Consider the following 17,653-nt stretch of genomic DNA (forward strand, 5'->3'; position numbering starts at 1 on the left):
CTCTCTCGACACACCCTCAGCCACTCATGGAGTGGCTTCTCTCATCTCTTAACAATTTCTGCTTTACTCTTTGGAAGGCTTGAATCCCACAGTTCTTTCTGATCAGATTCCTAACACCCTACAATGCCCCTCCTCAGCCATTCTGCCTTCAAGCCAGACAGGAGATGACTCAACTGTGAGTTGCTGATGGCTCTGGGAATGAAGAGAGGGAACCGGTTGGGAGTAGAGCACTTGACTGGGTGTGGGAGGATGGACCCTGCTGAGATAGTGGGAAACAAAGGGGGAGCCAAAGTGTTCCTCCCTCTAACTCAGGGCCTCTAGGTTTTTGGTTAAAATACATGCTATGTTTTGCTGATATTTATCAGTCTGATCAGTGCTGATTCTTAAATCAGTCATTCCTCCCGTTAGGAATTGCTGAAATAAAAGAATGAGGTTTATCTACATTATCTTAATTTTTATATTACTGTTGCCAACAACTGGTTTAGGTTATAATATATGAGAACAAAATAAGGAACTTGAATTTTGCAATGTTTAGTGTATATCTGGAGAAAGAAAAGATGATAAAGCAAGTATTTTTCAAATAAAAACTGCTTCCCATTTACATTTTAAACACGGTTTTGGTAGACTAAAGGACTCTCACTTTTAGCCTAGGGACCACCCCTCTCACAGTACTTAAATACTTACCTATTCTTTTTGCATCATTGAAATCTGGTTCAGGCTCAGCATATGGCTTTAGTTCTTCTTCTTCATGACCAACATTCATCCATCGATCTTTCATTATTTGCTAGGAAATAAACTCTACATTATGTTTGGCCAATCAGAACATTCAACCACTTATGTTAGCTCTCTTTTAGTAAATGTGAAACTTATTGGTTCAGTCAACAAGAATCGTGACGTTTTCAAACTAAAGTTACTGTTTCTAGCTTGATTAGCAGGTCAACAGGAGGTGTAAGATTTTGGGACATACTTATAGGTCTTACGACAACTCTAACCATCACCCCACACACACCAAATGAACTGATTCAAAATATACTGCCTGCTGTCTATGCTCCTCTAAAAGGAATATTTTCACATTTGAAAAATTTAACATAAAAGCCCACTGATTTTAACCTCTGCTTCATTTTTACATTTGAGATTAATGAAGAGATTTTTTTTTTCCTGGTCTTCCACCAAATATATACCTGTAATTTTGAAATCATCACTTACTAAAACATTAGGAAAGAAGAGATCATGGGAAATGGAAATCAGAGTCAGTAATGACAATATAGCTCAGAGAATATGGGAAGAGAGAACAATCAAGATTTAAGCCTGGAATTAGGAATCAGTAAGAATCAGGGTGAAAACAGACGTTGGTGTGCATTACCAGAGTCCAATTTAAGCTGAGACTGTGAAACAACAGTCAATCCGGGGCTGTTAAAAGGCAACCCAGAGGGGGCAGCCCATGGAATGAGGAAACTACTGGCAAACCATATATCAGATAAGGGGTTAATATCCAGAATCTATAAAGAACTCCTACAACTCAGTAACAAAAAACTGCCCAATTAAAAAAATGGGCAAAGAACTTGAATAGATATTTCTCCAAAGAATATATACAAATAGCCAACAAGCATATAAGATGCTCAACATCACCAATCATCAGGAAAATCAAAACCACAATGAGATATCACTTTGTATCTGTCAGGATGGCCAGTGTTGAAAAAAACGAAAATAACAAGTGTTGGTGAGAATGTGAAGAAACTGGAACCCTTGTGCGCTGTTGATGTGACTGTAAAATGGCGCTGCTGCTGTGGTAAACAGTATGGAGGTTCCTCAATAAGCTAAAAATGGAACTATTATATGATTCAGCAACCCCACTTCTGGGTACCTATCCAAAAGAACGGGAAACAGGATCCTGAGGAGATATTTCATACCCATGTTCACTGCAGTGTTATTCAAAATAGCCAAGATGCAGAAACAATCTAAATGTCTGATGGATAGCCCCATACTTACTTCTTATAACCACTTTGAGCAATGGTAATTTAGGTACATTATCCAACTAATTTAAATAAAAGTAGACTCACTACAAATTTAAAAAATAACAATGCTATCACCAAGTCTTTAGTGATCATTCATCAATAAAGTAAAAGTGAGGCTTCCCTGGTGGCGCAGTGGTTGAGAGTCTGCCTGCCGATGCAGGGGACACGGGTTCGTGCCCCGGTCCGGGAGGATCCCACATGCCGCGGAGCGGCTGGGCCCGTGAGCCATGGCTGCTGAGCCTGCGCGTCCGGAGCCTGTGCTCCGCAACGGGAGAGGCCACAACAGTGAGAGGCCCGCGTACCGGGGAAAAAATAATCATAATAAAAATAAATAAATAAAGTAAAAGTGTCAGGGAGGGTGCACATCAGGAGAAAATAAATTTTGCAAAGCAGAGCTGTAAATTCCTGCCACATGATTTTCCAAAATATCAAAGTCCTTCCTGTGCCTCATCTGCCTCCTCCCAAATAGTATGTCTGGCAGAAGCCTAGACAGTAATCAGGCAGCAGCATCTGCAGGAGGAAAATCCTGTTGCTGGCAGAGTTTCCTAGCTTGTGTGGTGAATGCATAAAAATCCTCAAAGAATATGATGAACCACTTGGGACAGCTACACAGTACAGCCAGCCCTCCGTGTCTGTGGGTTTAGCATCCTCAGATTCAACCAACGATAGACAGAAACTATTCAGAAAAAAAAAAATTCCAGAAAGTCCCAAAAAGCAAAACTTGAATTCGTGACATACCAGCAACAATTTACACAGCACTTACACTGTCTTAGGTGTCATAATAATCTACAGATGACTTAAAGTATATGGGAGGATGTGCACAGGTTATATGCAAATGCTACACACCGTTTTATAGACGGGACTTGAACATCCACGGAGGTTCCTGGAACCAATCCCTGTAATCCAGCCCATCTAGTCCTTGACAACTTTACTCACGTCCGCAGCTGGACTGCACAAATATGTGGAGGTGGCAGCTCAGATAGTGCTTAAAAATGGAAGTCTTGAAAAACGTTTAAAACAAATCGATAACATAACACGACATTATAACTTAACTACACTTCGATAAAATAAATTAAAAAAAGAACAACCAAATCTATAACAAACCCCACCTCTCCACACAAACACATCAGTATACACAAAGGGATCTAACTGTCCTTTTATCAACACATTACATTTTGGGGGCAGCTCTCTGAGTGTCTGTTATTATTACGATGAATGAGAATGGGCAAACAAGAAAACTAACAAACATAAGCTAGACATAAATACTTCTGCTTTTTCAAATGAGCTGAACTTAAGTCCTTAGTGATGTTCTCAAATTTAAGAGCACAATATATATTTTTTAACATCTTTATTGGAGTATAATTGCTTTACAATGGTGTGTTAGTTTCTGCTGTATAACAAAGTGAATCAGCTATACCTAGTACACAAACATCCCCATATCCCCTCCCTCTTGCATCTCCATCCCACCCTCCCTATCCCACCCCTCTAGGTGGTCACAAAGCACTCAACGGATCTCCCTGTAAGAGCACAATATTAAGAGTTTGAAAATAATAACCAATGGACTGAGATTTATAAATAGTAGAATCCCAAGTAAGTGGAGGTTAGATGCTGGAAGAGTTAAGTAAGAGGTTATCCTGCCAGGAGGAATTGGAAGAGAGGCAAAAGCCTGCGAGTGATCCAGGCAAACGAGCAGGGCATGTGGGGGACAGCGCGTCAGTATGACTACACAAGGCGGGAGCCGGAGCAAGAGCAGGGTGGAAAATTAATAGGGACCAAATCATGAGGCTTCCTTTCAATTGGATAAAGGATATCTTTGAAGAGTGTGATTTTGCAAAGTCTCTCCAGCCAGTGTGTGGAGAGTCATTCAACACTGGAGACTCAGAAATCCACTAAGAGGCTTTCGCTGGAATCTAGGAGGGAGAAGATACCAGCCCGCTCTAAGGGCAGGCAGTGGCAATGGGAAGAAAGACATTTTCAGTATTTGGCTGGTAAAAATCAACAGAACTCTGTGATTGGAAGCGAGGGGAGAGATGAAAGAGCTCAGGGAAAATGAAGGCGATGATGAGGCTTCTGGTTTAGACAACTGAGTAGAGGCTGATACCATTTACTGAGACACCAAACTCGGGAAGAGAGGTCGAATGGACCGGGAAAGATGGAGCTCAGGTTTAGACAAACTGAGTGTGAGGTGCTTCGGCATATCCAAACAGACATGTCCTGTCAACACTTAGTTTATTCTAAAGCCCAGGAGAAATCTGGGTTAGGGATGGAGATTTAGAAAGCAGCCAACAGATGAGGACAGAGTGGTGGGATTCTCCAGAAGAGTGAATCGAGGGAGAATGAATACTAGAGGCTTAAAGAATGCCAGCATTACCAGCATATAAGGGCTGCAAAGAAAAGTAATCCCAAAAGTAAATGGGGGGAGGAAAAATCTGTACAGAGTGACATGCAAGGCAACGCGAGAGTTTTTCAAAGAGGAGGCAGCTGTGTCCTGTCAAATAAGGTGATAACTAAAAAAGTAATCTGTTGTGTTTACGACAAAGACAGATGAGTTTACTGAGGGTGGCTTCACCAAGTGGTGGAGATGGGAATCAGAAGGCAACGCACAGAGGCAAATGGACAGATGAGAAACTGGTGACTGCCGGTGGAGATACTTTTTAAAAAGTCTGGCCAGAAAGGGGGGAGCAAGAAAGAATACTGGATGGGGACTGTGAGGTTGAAGGATGCCTTTTTTAAAAAGCCAGAAGCTCTTTAGGTATGGATAAAGGCTGAGGGAAAGGAGTTAGCAGAGGAGGTTAGGATGGTACAGAAGAGAAAGCTTTACTGAAGGAATAAGGTACTGGGAAGGCACATCACACGTGCTAAATCCAGCACCGGAATGAATGGGTAATTCTTGCACAAGAGGAGACACCTCTCCACTGCAACAGGGAACTAAGGAGGTGGGTGGGGTTCAGACAGTACCATTAAGAGTATGGTGGCAGGAAATGGAGTTCATGACTACTGGTTTCTGTTTTCTCAGTGGAGTAGAAGATAAGGATCTTTGCCTGGAATGTTTCCCCCTATTTTTTCCACCTAAGTTCCGTTTTATCTGTCTTACAATGTCCACACAAAATCTGGGCTCCTTCTATCATTGTCTTTCATGGTACTCTGATCTTTGTGTACAATTATGTAACCTGTCATTATGTAAATATTGTGTTTACCTGTTAATTATCTCCGCTATTAGCCATAAAGCCAAACAAAGAATGACCTGCATCTGATTTGCTCAGTATTGCATATCAAGCACCTAAACATACCCAGCACTTAAATGCTCAATGCATATTTGTAGACTGAAGGAATAAAACCTCTTGTCTGTGTTACTCATCTGTCCTTCCTCTGTGTTCCCATGGAACTCTGTATATTTCCTATTGTGACTGTTATCACATTCTACCTTTTATCACAGCTCCTTCACTATATTTAAAGTCCTTGAGGATAAGGACTGTGCCTTGTGCTATCTTTCTCAGCACAAATGCTTGTTTGTTGCTTTTGAACAGGGCAGTGTTTTAAAATAAGCCTGGACAGAAGCCTTGAGTAAAATTAAATGTAGAGAAGAGATTAACAACAAGAAGACAGCTTAGGAAGTCGCTAAAATGCCCAGGAGATAGAGAACAGAGAAGTGAACTGGACAGGATGAAACAGAAGAAAGAAAACCTGTAGAGGCACAATCTATAGCACCTGATGACAAAATTCGTTGTTGTTTTTTTTAACAGCTTTATTGGAGTATAATTGCTTTACAATGGTGTGTTAGTTTCTGCTTTACAAAAAATGAATCAGTTATATATATATACGTATGTTCCCATATCTCTTCCCTCTTGCATCTCCCTCCCTCCCACCCTCCCTAACAAAATTCGTTTTGAGAATGAGGGAAAGGATGAAATCCAAGAGGGGTCTGAGGATTTTAACTCAGGTGCCAGGAGGAACAGAGTATCCCTAAGTAAAAAATACAAGAGCAATAACAGATTTGATAGTGGAAGACAAAATATTAAAGCAAAATTAAGATAATCCAAATTTTCTGATGCTTCTCAATTAAATGGTGTGTATTTGGTGCTCATTTCACAACCATTATTATCTGTCCACATCAAGGAAAAATATATATATGTGGACTAAACCCTGAGGTAATTTGTCTTTTATCTGGGGAAATAAGATTTACTCACCAAACCTGAAAATATTTGAATACACAATGGATTTACCTGTTCAGGAGTGTGCTATTAGCAGTGAGTATTAATAAAGATGAAAAAGAGTAACTTGCAGTGTGGGCTGCAGTTTTCAGGGAAGGAATCCCAAGAAGTTAGGAGGTGAACTCACTCTCCAAATATAGGTAATATCTGGACTGGTGAACAAGTGAAGGAAGATGTGAGGGAGGAACAGTGAGGCATCCTCTCCTTTGACTTGGAACAGAGGTAACATGCAATGAAAGAACAGGAGATAAAGTGAGTATCCTCAGATGATGAATTTAAACTTGATCTGATCGGCAATGGAGAAATGCTACATTTTATTAATGAAGAAGATAAGCAACATTTTAGAAACAGCACCGGGAAAGGAACGATCTGAGGAACACAGAAGGAGCACTGACTCTGCTAGTCTTCACACAAAATCAGATTTGAGGCCGGGCTGATCCAGGGAAGGTGGAAAATCAAAGTGAAAAGAAAAGGCCGCTGGGCGGTGATGAGAGAAAGAACACAGTTTCGCTTTCCTGTCTTAACTGTTCTGATCTCTGGGGGTCGCCGAGTCCACGTAGCAAAGTTTGTCTCCTTAAAAACAGTTGTGTTTCAAAGCAAAATAAAAATAATCTGAGGAAAAATTTCCTTCCGTAAAAGGAGTGGGAGGTAACAGTAGGAAGAAAGAAGATCTGCTTAAGGGAAAAAAGAAGCAGAATTAACTCTACTAGTTCTAAATCTGAAGGTCTTTTAGAGGAGTAAGGCACAGAGGGCAACAAAATAGGGATAGAGGAAAGGGAAGAGCATGCAGAAGTACTTGTCTTCAGTGCGTGAACCTCATGCCCACTCAAAATTCCTCCATGGGAATCGCAGGGTTAACATTCAAAGCCAAGGGAGAAGTAAGTGTCCCCAGGAAATGGTGGTGCTGGTGACCGTGGAGTTCATGCAACCCTATTCCTGGTGGTTTCAGGCAGTGTAAACCACTGGCCAACACACTGCACTAGACCAGTTCAACAAACTAGTCCATTTCAGGTTTCATTTGAGATATCTCAACATGAGAAACAAGACGTCCAACAAGACTGCAAACTTGAAGAAAGTTTACCCTAGCTATCACTGTCACTGAACAGAAATGACTACTTGCTGAGAAGTTCTAACAAAATAATTGATTCAGATGAATTATAAAGAGTTAAACAAATGACCAATGGAAATATACACATAGGTCCACACTAAAAAATTATGGACTTTAGGCTGGCCAGATGAAAATAATTTTTCTTAAATGGTTTCAACCTTTGTAAAGTATACCATATGCTTCTGAATTTGTACTTAGAAATTTTCATTAGAAAAATGGTTATTATTCTTATTAATTGTCTTTTGCTTTACTGTCACTTGAACTGGGCAGACAGAAGCAAGATTTTAAAGATTATCTTAGCAGCGGCTGAAAAAGGTGTTAAAAGTAAAAATAAATACTTTTTGAGGAGGACCAAAGATGAGGGAGAAAGGGCAACAATGAGGAACTTTGCTTTAGGCTCAAATTTTGTTATTGTTTTGAAAGGTAACACAGTCCATCTTACTTAAGGACTGGAAAAATGAAAGAATATACAAAGAGGGGGTAGCAGGAAAAAATTTCAGTATCTTTCTAAAAAAAATCCAGACACACCAATATTCAAATAAATAGGAAAAAACCCAGCATAAAACACAAATCCTTTGAAAATCATGTGTGATACTGTCCCCCCCATTATGAGTACAATTAGGAAGAGGTGACAGCACTCATATATACAACCTGAAAAAATTATATTAACTGTTTAGATCTAGAAGCAACTATGGGTCAAGCAAGTAGAACGTGAAATTATTTAAAATAAAGATTCTTTAAATCAAACTTCAATATTAGCAAATTACATAGTGAAGACTACAGTTTCATCAATAACTCATGATACTCAACTAACACCGAAAAAATACATCAAGTTCCATTTCTTAAAATATGAGAATTAACAGGGAAATATTTCATATCAAAATGTACGAAGCTGATACAAGTCTATAAAGCTGATTAACCAGATTCCTTTAAACAAGCAGTTTAGGGACACAGAGAGCTTACATATGAAGAAGGACACTTAACCTATTTATTAAAAATATTGAACATTATCTCTAATGAAAGAAATACAAATTAAAGCAATTATGACAAACTGCATTACTACCATAAAGGCATCAAATACTAGAAATTACTTTTATCCAATACTGAAACAAGCTGTGCAGAATATGTACCTTCAAATGCCTTAGTTAACACACAATCTTTTGGCAATGATACACAGGACCTAGCAGACTGTTTATACCCTTTGACCGAGTAATTACTGTCTGGAGAATTTATCTAAGCATACGTCCCAAAGGGAAAAAGTACATCACATTATTTTTAGCAAAAACAATGAGAACAACTCACATGTGGAACAAGCAGAGAATAAATAAACTTTGATACATAATCCAAGGAGAACAACATAGCTATTGACAGGGAAGGCAGTCACTCTCATGATAAAGCAAAGAGGACATACTAAAAACGTTTAAGTTAAAAAAAAAGAATGCAACATGACATGAAAACATTATTACTGAATAAAAATTTATGTTTACACACTGAAGACTGGTGTTTTGAAAATAGCTGCTTTTTATACTTTATGAATTTTTTGGTTGTAAAGTTGATAATAAAGTAGGTATGAAAATAAAAGCGAAGACTAATATAATTTTTGACATCATTGTTATTTCAAGGGGAGTTTCTTAAGATTTGGTATAAAGAAATCCTTTATTTTTTTTTCCCCAATGGTGTCAGGTTTCTCTGGAAAATCATTTCTGGGAATTGTGAAGCAGACCAGCCTTTGTATGCTGATATCTGCAATATTATGATAATATTTCCAATGTAGACTCATGGTTCCATGGCTGGAAAACTTAATTTTGAGAAGGTGGAACAGGAAGTTCCAGACTATATTCAAATACATCAAGTTGAGCTTCTGATGAGCAAATGTTTTCATAATAATAACTTGCTTTCACATTCAAGTCAGAGAATTCTAATACTTTAATCCTTCATATTTTAATGCTAAGGATGAAAGACTTAAATATTTGGCCACTGTAAATTAATCACAGTTAAGACATGAAGCATATCTTATCAATCGTCCATAGAGATTTGTAAAATCTACTCCCCCCAGATAATTTTTGTTCTTTATGGTCTTTTTGTTCCTCTCATTAGCTGAGCTGATGCCTCAACTCTGGACATTTTAAGTGACATTCAGGTAAACTTGGCTCCAATGATAAAAATGGGTCATAAAGCAGGATCAAGGGAGGCTTATGTTCCTACAAAATTTTAGAACTTGTATGAGTGTCAACAATTTTAACTATTTCACACAGTTTTCCATTATAATGGTTGAAAGTAAGTTTAGAAGAGCGGTAATATGAAAGTGGGCTTTTTTACTGCACAGATTTCTCTTTTAAAACATTACAACATATCCTTTGACCCCCAAAGAAAAAAACCCACAAAAATCATAGGAAGTAACTAATCACATTTAAACAAACAATTCAGTAAAAAATATCTGATAATTGATTTACTGGTATAAAACATTTAAAATAATTTCCCAATGGAAGTCACCATCCCTTAACTTCCATCAAAACATCATATTGTATCTTTTAGTGAAAAGTACTGTGGTAATCCAATTACAAAGCCCAAACTAACCTGAGAGCTCTGTACACAGGGATGGCTCACTATAAGGCTGCCTCCTAACCAGCATGGAGTCCATGCCAGAAGGCCCCCATTGCTACACTAAAAAAGTACAGTTTAAATGAGGTTAATTCTCTGAATTTTCTACCCTATCTATTAAGGCAAATAAATGAAGACAAAAAGTACTAGTGAACAATACATGCTGAATCTCTGAAATTATCTTAGTACAGGCTAAAATATTTTTAAAAACAGATGGGAAAAATGCTTAATAAGTTGTTCTGACTGCAGTGTCACAAGGAAAAAAGATTAGACATTTTGGTTATATGAACCTCTGATGTTACTGGCTGTAACATACTTAGTACTTTTTTAACAGCATCTGTTATTATAAATAACCTCACATATGTGGAATGTATGTAGGCAACACAACAGTGTGGTAAGAAATGAAATACCTGTTTCCAATATGTTCTACTTAAATATTTGCAAATTTTCTGTACTGATGATGAGAGGGTTCTATTAAATTTTTTACTATCGGGTACAGCCATGAAGTATTCACTGGATTCAAATTTCACTATCTTCTTTTATCCTTGAAATATCTGTACTTACTAAATACAAGGTTTCTATATTGGACCAAGCAATTTGTGACAGAGACTAGGTTTTCCTTCTTCTTCAACTAAGTCAATTTTATCCCTATTTTGATGTTGTTTTAATTTAAGACTTCACTGCAGGACAAAGAAGAAATAAAACTCTTTAGCCAAACCTACTGCACAACCTTTGAGTAGTGAAAGCATGATGTGACTTTCTCTAGATCTAAATAAAAGGCAAATGAGATGATCTGGCAATTTTCCTTAAAAAACGTGGGGAAAAATTATTGAAATAATGCTCTGTAGTTCCTTGAATATTTTAATTGTTAGACTTTAAATATGGAGTGGTAAAAATTACTTACTTCCAAGCTGCCTCTCTTGATTGGATTCAGCACTAATAATTTCTTCAGGAGGTTTTCACAGTCAGTGGACATATAGAAGGGAATACGGTACTTCCCTCGTAAGACTCGCTCCCGCAGTTCCTTACAAAGCAAAAGAAAGCACGTATCACTGGCTCATGAAATCACTGTGCTTGGGGATAGAACATTAATATCAAATTTAGCTGATACCTTTAAATTCTGGCCGTCAAAAGGCAAGGACCCACTGACTAACGTGTAGAGAATGACGCCGAGACTCCACACGTCCACTTCAGGCCCGTCGTACTTCTTCCCTTGGAAAAGCTCAGGGGCAGCGTAAGGCGGGCTTCCACAAAATGTGTCCAACTTGCTCCCGACTGTAAATTCATTACTAAAACCAAAGTCAGCAATTTTAATATTCATATCAGCATCAAGGAGAAGGTTTTCAGCCTAAGAGGAAAATAATAAAAAGGACAATGTAAAGAGCCTACATAAAATAAAACGTTCAATGTAAACATCTATTTCTTGTCTCTCATTTTTAAGTGTAACATCAAATTGAGAAGCCCAGTAGAGTACTTCAATGTGTAACTTCTCAGAATTACATTTATATAAAACTGAATTTTAACACTATATAGGAAGCTTCCATTTATATGCATATATGTAACTGTTTAAGAAAGGTTACTTAAAAACCATTTTCTTCCATAGGTCATTTTAAACCTAATTTTTTTCCTCATGGTAAGAAACATCCTGGAATTGCACCTTAATATGACCTATTCTAAAGAATGTAAGTCAACATAACACTAATCCATCTTGGGCTTAAACCAACAAATTTACCCAAATATGCTGTTTAATAGAGTATCACTGGTTAATGCAAGCCTCAAGCATATATTTAAACTAACTCCCAGTCAGGGGTTCTATGACTACTGAATTGATTCCTTGTCCTTTCTTGCAAAATGCATCCTCAACAAAGTTCTTTTCTCAGTAAAAGAAAACAACACAGCCTCCATTGGATCTTATCTGTTTTAAGCCTCCTTTTGCTTTTCTAAAACTAGATTCTCTTCTAGGGGTTTATTATGGTAGAAAGAAGTGATTTCTCCCATGTTTTAAAATGTCGGTTTTCTAAAATCTTCCTAAATCAGAATCATTCAATGAAAAAATTTAAATGTACCTTTTATAAATGCAAGCAATTCAATAAAGGATTTGCTTTTGCACATGTTTTGTTTCAAACTCTGTTACAACTGACAGACTAATGAAGTTATAGCTTAGTTTGTAGATGTGTTTTATCAGGTTACAAAAAGGAGTAAAATTTGACTAAAATGAAAATCAGAGTTCTCTACAGTTTATACCACTGGAGGGTCCAACAGTCAGCAGACCCAAGCACTTTGCCCATCATATAGCTCTTCCCTCGCCTACTTCCTCCTTTTCCTTTTTAAAGGAATACTACCTTGGGATATTTGTTTTCATCTTGTTTCAGAAAATACACATCTAACACCCAAAAATATGCAAAAAATGTGGTATCACTTATTACATAAATATTATAACAGCACACAGATTTGGGAGATTTATATTAGATCTTAACATTATGGACTGTGCGACAAAACCAGGTTACTCTGATGTTCTGATGTAAGGGCCTGGTCACTGTAAATTTCTGAGGCTGTCTTGGAGCAAGCTAGACTTTTCCCAGTCTCTCTAAAGATGTCTGGATGGATAGCAAAGTACCCAAGGCTGCCTCAGAAGAGGAGAGATGGCGAGGGTTTTGAGGTTTCCTCCCAAGAGCATACAGGAAACTCCTGGGTAATGAACATGATTTTTTGCAGATATTTTCCATATAAGAAATGAGATGACAAACTAGGAGTCAAACACACAGGCAGGGAAATAAATAGCCCTCTTCTTTCTCTTTCTTTGAAGCAGTGATTTCCCTTAAAATAGCTAAGGGAGGAAACAGAAATAGAAATATTTGGAGCAGGAGAAAATCTGTAAGCTCAGAACAATGGAGTCAAAATATAGGATGAGACTTTCAACAACTGTTTAGGACAATGTATTCAAATATAACACAAACTAGTGCTAGTAATTGACAGAGGCAATGGGAAAAGAAGTTGGAAAAAAAAAAGACCTCCTAGGTATGGAACATGCAAGTTAACTTTGGAAAAATAGAGAAAAAGGAAAAAAAAAGAAAACTTTCTTAGACAAGGAATCTTCTACCTTCGTTCAAAAAGAAAAGAATCCATTTGGCCCCAACCATTCTTTCTTTTTTTTAATTATTTTATTTTTTTAAATAAAAATTATGTATATTTAAGGTATAACACATGATAATTTGATATACATACAAACAGTGAAATGATTACTTAAGTCAAGCTACATACTTCCTCACAGTTACCTTTTTTTTTTGATAAGTGTGATGGGAACACCTGAAATCCCTCTTAGCAAACTTCCAGTATTCAATACAGTATTATTAACTTTTTGGATTAGACATCAAAAGCTCAGGCAACCAAAGCAAAATTAAACAAGTAAGACTACATCAAACTAAAAAGCTTCTGTACAGCAAAGGAAACCATCAACAAAATGAAAAGACAACCTATAGAATGGGAGAAAATACTAGCAAACCACATATCTGATAAGGGGTTAATATTCAAAATATGTAAGGAATTCATGTAACTCAATAACAAAACAACGAACAACCAGATTAAAAAATAGGCAAAACACCTAAACAGACATCTGATTTCATTTCCCCATGAAATGAAACATGGCTCCCATGTTCACTGCCACAAACATTTCCTGACTATCACATATTTCTTATTCCAAAGTATGCTAGTTTATACTAATCATATGCATTCAAGATTCATAAAAACATTTAAAACTTTCCTGATTTCTTTGAACTTTAATGTGAGGATGAGCACTGGCTCTTACATCAGACAAATCTGGATTTGTGCCCTGACCCTGCTTCTGATGGAATGCGGCCTCGGGCATTTTTAATTAGGGACAAAGTTCCTCATTTATGTTATTAAAAGAAGCTAATTAATGCAATCAAATCCTCTAGTCTTTAATGCTAGATAACTTTTCATCCACATTTTCTTCATTTCCTCAGTGAAAATACTGCCTTTTAAGAAAACATTCCTGGGCTTCCCTAGCGGCGCAGTGGTTAAGAATCCACTTGCCAATGCACGGGACATGGGTTTGAGCCCTGGTCTGGGATGATCCCACATGCCGTGGAGCAACTAAGTCCGTGTGCCACAACTACTGAGCCCGCATGCCACAATTACTGGAGGCCACGCACCTAAAGCCTGCGCTCCACAACAAGAGAAGCCACTGCAATGAGAAGCCCATGCACCAAAACGAAGAGTAGCCCCACTCGACGCAACTAAAGAAAGCCTGCATGCAGCAAGGAAGACCTAATGTAGCCAAAAATAAATAAATAAATAAATTTATTTTAAAAAAAAAGAAGAAGACATTCCTCTGATTTATGTCAGAGCATGTTTTGCCTATGTTCTCTTCTAGGAGTTTTATGCCTTATATTTAGGTCTTTAAACCATTTTGAGTTTATTTTTGTGAGGGTGTGAGGGAGTGGTCTAATTTCATTGATTTACATGCAGCTGTCAAGCTTTCCCAACACCACTTGCTAAAGAGACTGTCTTTTCTCCACTGTATATTCTTGCCTCTTTTGTCTTTTTCATAGATTAACTGATCGAAGACATGTGGGTTTATTTCTGGGCTCTCTATTTTTTTTTTGGCCGCGCACGCAGCTTGTGGGATCTTAGTTCCCCAGCCAGGGATCGAACCCGGGCCCTTGGCAGTGAAGGCTCTGAGTCCTAACCACTGGACCACCAGGGAATTCCCTGGGCTCTCTATTCTGTCCCACTGATCTGTTTTTACACCAATACTGTTTTGATTACTGTAGCTTTGTAGTACTGTCTGAAGTCTGGGAGGGTTATGCCTCCAGCTGTGTTCTTTATCCTCAGGATTGCTTTGGCAATTCTGGGACTTTTGTGGTTCCATATAAATTTTAGGATTATTTGTTCTAGTTCTGTGAAAAATGTCATGGGTATTTTGATAGGGATTACATGAAATTTGTAGATTGCTTTGGGTAGTGTGGCCATTTTAACAATATTAATTCTTCCAATCCAAAAGCATGGAATATCTTTCCATTTCTTTGAATCATCTTCAATTCCCTTTATCAATGTTTTATAGTTTTCAGCATATAGGTCTTTCACCTCCTGGTTAAGTTCATTCCTCAAGGCAAAAGAAATAAAAGAAAAAAAATAAACAGATGGCACCTAATCAAACTTTATAAAGTTTTTGCGCAGCAAAGGAAACCATCAACAAAATGAAAAGACAACCAAAGGAATAGGAGAAAATACTTGCAAATGATATGACCAACAAGAGGTTAATATTCAAAATACACAAACAGCTCATACAACTCAATATCAAAAAAATCAAACAAAAAAATGGGCAGAAGACCTAAATAGTCATCTCTCCAAAGAAGACATACAGATGGCCAACAGGCACATGAAAAGATGCTCAACGTCACTAATTATTAGAGAAATGCAAGTCAAAACCACAATGAGGTATCACCTCACATGGGTCAGAATGGCTATCATCAAAAAGTATACAAATATTAAATGCTGGAAAGGGTGTGGAGAAAAGGGAACCCTTGCACACCGTTGGTGGGAATGTAAGTTGGTGCAGCCACTGTGGAGAAGAATATGGAGATTCCTTAAAAACTAAAAATAGAGCTACCATATGATCCAACAATCCCACTCCTGGGCATATATCTGGAAAAGATAAAAACTCAATTCAAAAAGATTCATGCACCCCAATGTTCATAACAGCACTACTTACAATAGCTATGACATGGAAACAAACCATGTGCCTATCAACAGATGATTGGCTTAAGAAGATGTGGTGTGTGTGTATGTATATACACACAATGGAATATTACTCAGCCATAAAAAAGAATGAAATAATGCCATTTACAGCAACATGGATGGACTAGAGAATATCATACTAAGTGAAGTCAGAAAGAAAAAGACAAATATTACATAATATCATTTATATGTGGAATCTAAAAAATAATACAAATGAATCTATATACAAAACAGAAACAGACTCACAGACATAGAAAACAAACTTATGGTTACCAAAGGGGAAAGGAAGCAGGGGAGGAATAAATTAGGAGTATGGGATTAATAGATACATACTACTTTACATAAAATAGATAAGCAATAAGGATTTACTGTATGGCACAGGGAACTATATTCAATACCTTGTAATAACCTATAATGGAAAATAATCTGAAAAATATATATATAACTGAATCACTTCACTGTATACCTGAAACTAACATAATACTGTAAACCAACTATACTTCAATTTAAAAAAAAAAGAAAGAAAATACTACCTTTTATAAAAAGTTGCTGTGAGAATTAAATAAAAACTAATTTCCTTGTACAGTGCCTGGCACAATTAGGCAATCAAAAAGACATCTCTAGTAGTATCACATATCTGTTAATAATTAAGAAATTTTTGTAATAAAACCAATCACTTACCTTAAGATCACGGTGAACAATGCACTTTTGATGACAATACTGTACAGCAGATACAATCTGAAATAAATATTTGGATAAAAGATTCAAAATTATTATAGTAAAAACATCTCAATTTTCCCCCAATTATCATTCCAATTTAGAGAAATTACTAACTTGGATTTTAAAGTTACGTTTAGCAATTTCACTGTTCCTTTATTTCAGAAAACCATACATATTAAAGTTATGAAATTTTCACTTTTAAATGTGGACAACGTGCAAAAGTAGTATTCTCTTGCTAAAATACACTAAAATATTTATCAGAGTCCATGAAGATTTCTTTATGGGTTGTTATATTTCTGTTCACATGATACAATGTATACACTTTGTAGTTTTGGTCAAATGGTTTACACTGTTGAAATAAGAATTCTGGCACACATGAATCAGCATTCCAAGATAGCTGGCTCAAGTGCAAAATGCAAAACTGTATTTTAGGAATTATATTAAATGTGTTCAAGGCATGTTTCTTCAGCGAGGTCAACTGACTAAGAATTTATCAACAGGGTTTAGCAATACCTTATTTTTGTCTCTTCATATAGTATAAAGCAAAGGAAAAATTTGTGAGCCTTTAAAGGAAACCTAATTATCAAAAGAAAAGAGGTAAAAATGAAATCTAATCTTAAACTCGCCACTAATTCAGCTGGGCAAAGCATTCTACCCTTGTAACTAGATTTTGTACACCATCTTAATTTTTAATCATTACATAGGGCTCTTCGGGGATGAGTGCTAAACAGGAAAGAACCCAATGGTTTAAGTAACTAGATTTTGTACACCATCTTAATTTTTAACCATTACATAGGGCTCTTCGGGGACGAGTGCTAAACAGGAAAGAACCCAATGGTTTAAGTAACTAGATTTTGTACACCATCTTAATTTTTAACCATTACATAGGGCTCTTCGGGGACGAGTGCTAAACAGGAAAGAACCCAATGGTTTAAGGGCCAAAGATACCAATGAGAAATAGGTTATAAGCAATTCTATGATAGTTATACGCTTTATTACATAAAATACAGCAAAGGAAACAATCTGATAGCAATCAACTAAGCGTTACTTTGTACATATAAGTGTATCTGATGTATAGGAGGGCCATTTTAATGCACAGCAGAACATTCAATTCTGTGGATTCAGTTAAACGTAAACACAGTTTGGATGTTGAATATTGGTTAGGCATTAACAAATGGGGACAGAAATGAAATTTTTTTTTTTTTTTCGGTACACGGGCCTCTCACCGCTGTGGCCTC

At 37.1% G+C, this 17,653-nt stretch overlaps 1 protein-coding gene across 7 annotated transcripts in view; it reads right to left on the minus strand.

Moving 5' to 3' along the window:
- The window catches only part of MARK1 (microtubule affinity regulating kinase 1), a 144,827-nt gene that overhangs the window by 23,083 nt on the left and 104,091 nt on the right, over positions 1–17,653 (minus strand). For all 7 annotated transcript variants that reach the window (XM_032636572.1, XM_032636539.1, XM_032636548.1 and 4 more), the window contains 4 exons: positions 16,377–16,433; positions 11,047–11,283; positions 10,840–10,959; positions 685–784 (listed from right to left, as the gene is read on the minus strand). In XM_032636572.1, the coding sequence (XP_032492463.1) occupies positions 685–784; positions 10,840–10,959; positions 11,047–11,283; positions 16,377–16,433 (514 nt within the window). The remainder of the gene's footprint in view (positions 1–684; positions 785–10,839; positions 10,960–11,046; positions 11,284–16,376; positions 16,434–17,653) is intronic.

Source organism: Phocoena sinus, chromosome 1 (genome assembly GCF_008692025.1).
Source record: "Phocoena sinus isolate mPhoSin1 chromosome 1, mPhoSin1.pri, whole genome shotgun sequence".
NCBI classification, from domain to species: domain Eukaryota; kingdom Metazoa; phylum Chordata; class Mammalia; order Artiodactyla; family Phocoenidae; genus Phocoena; species Phocoena sinus.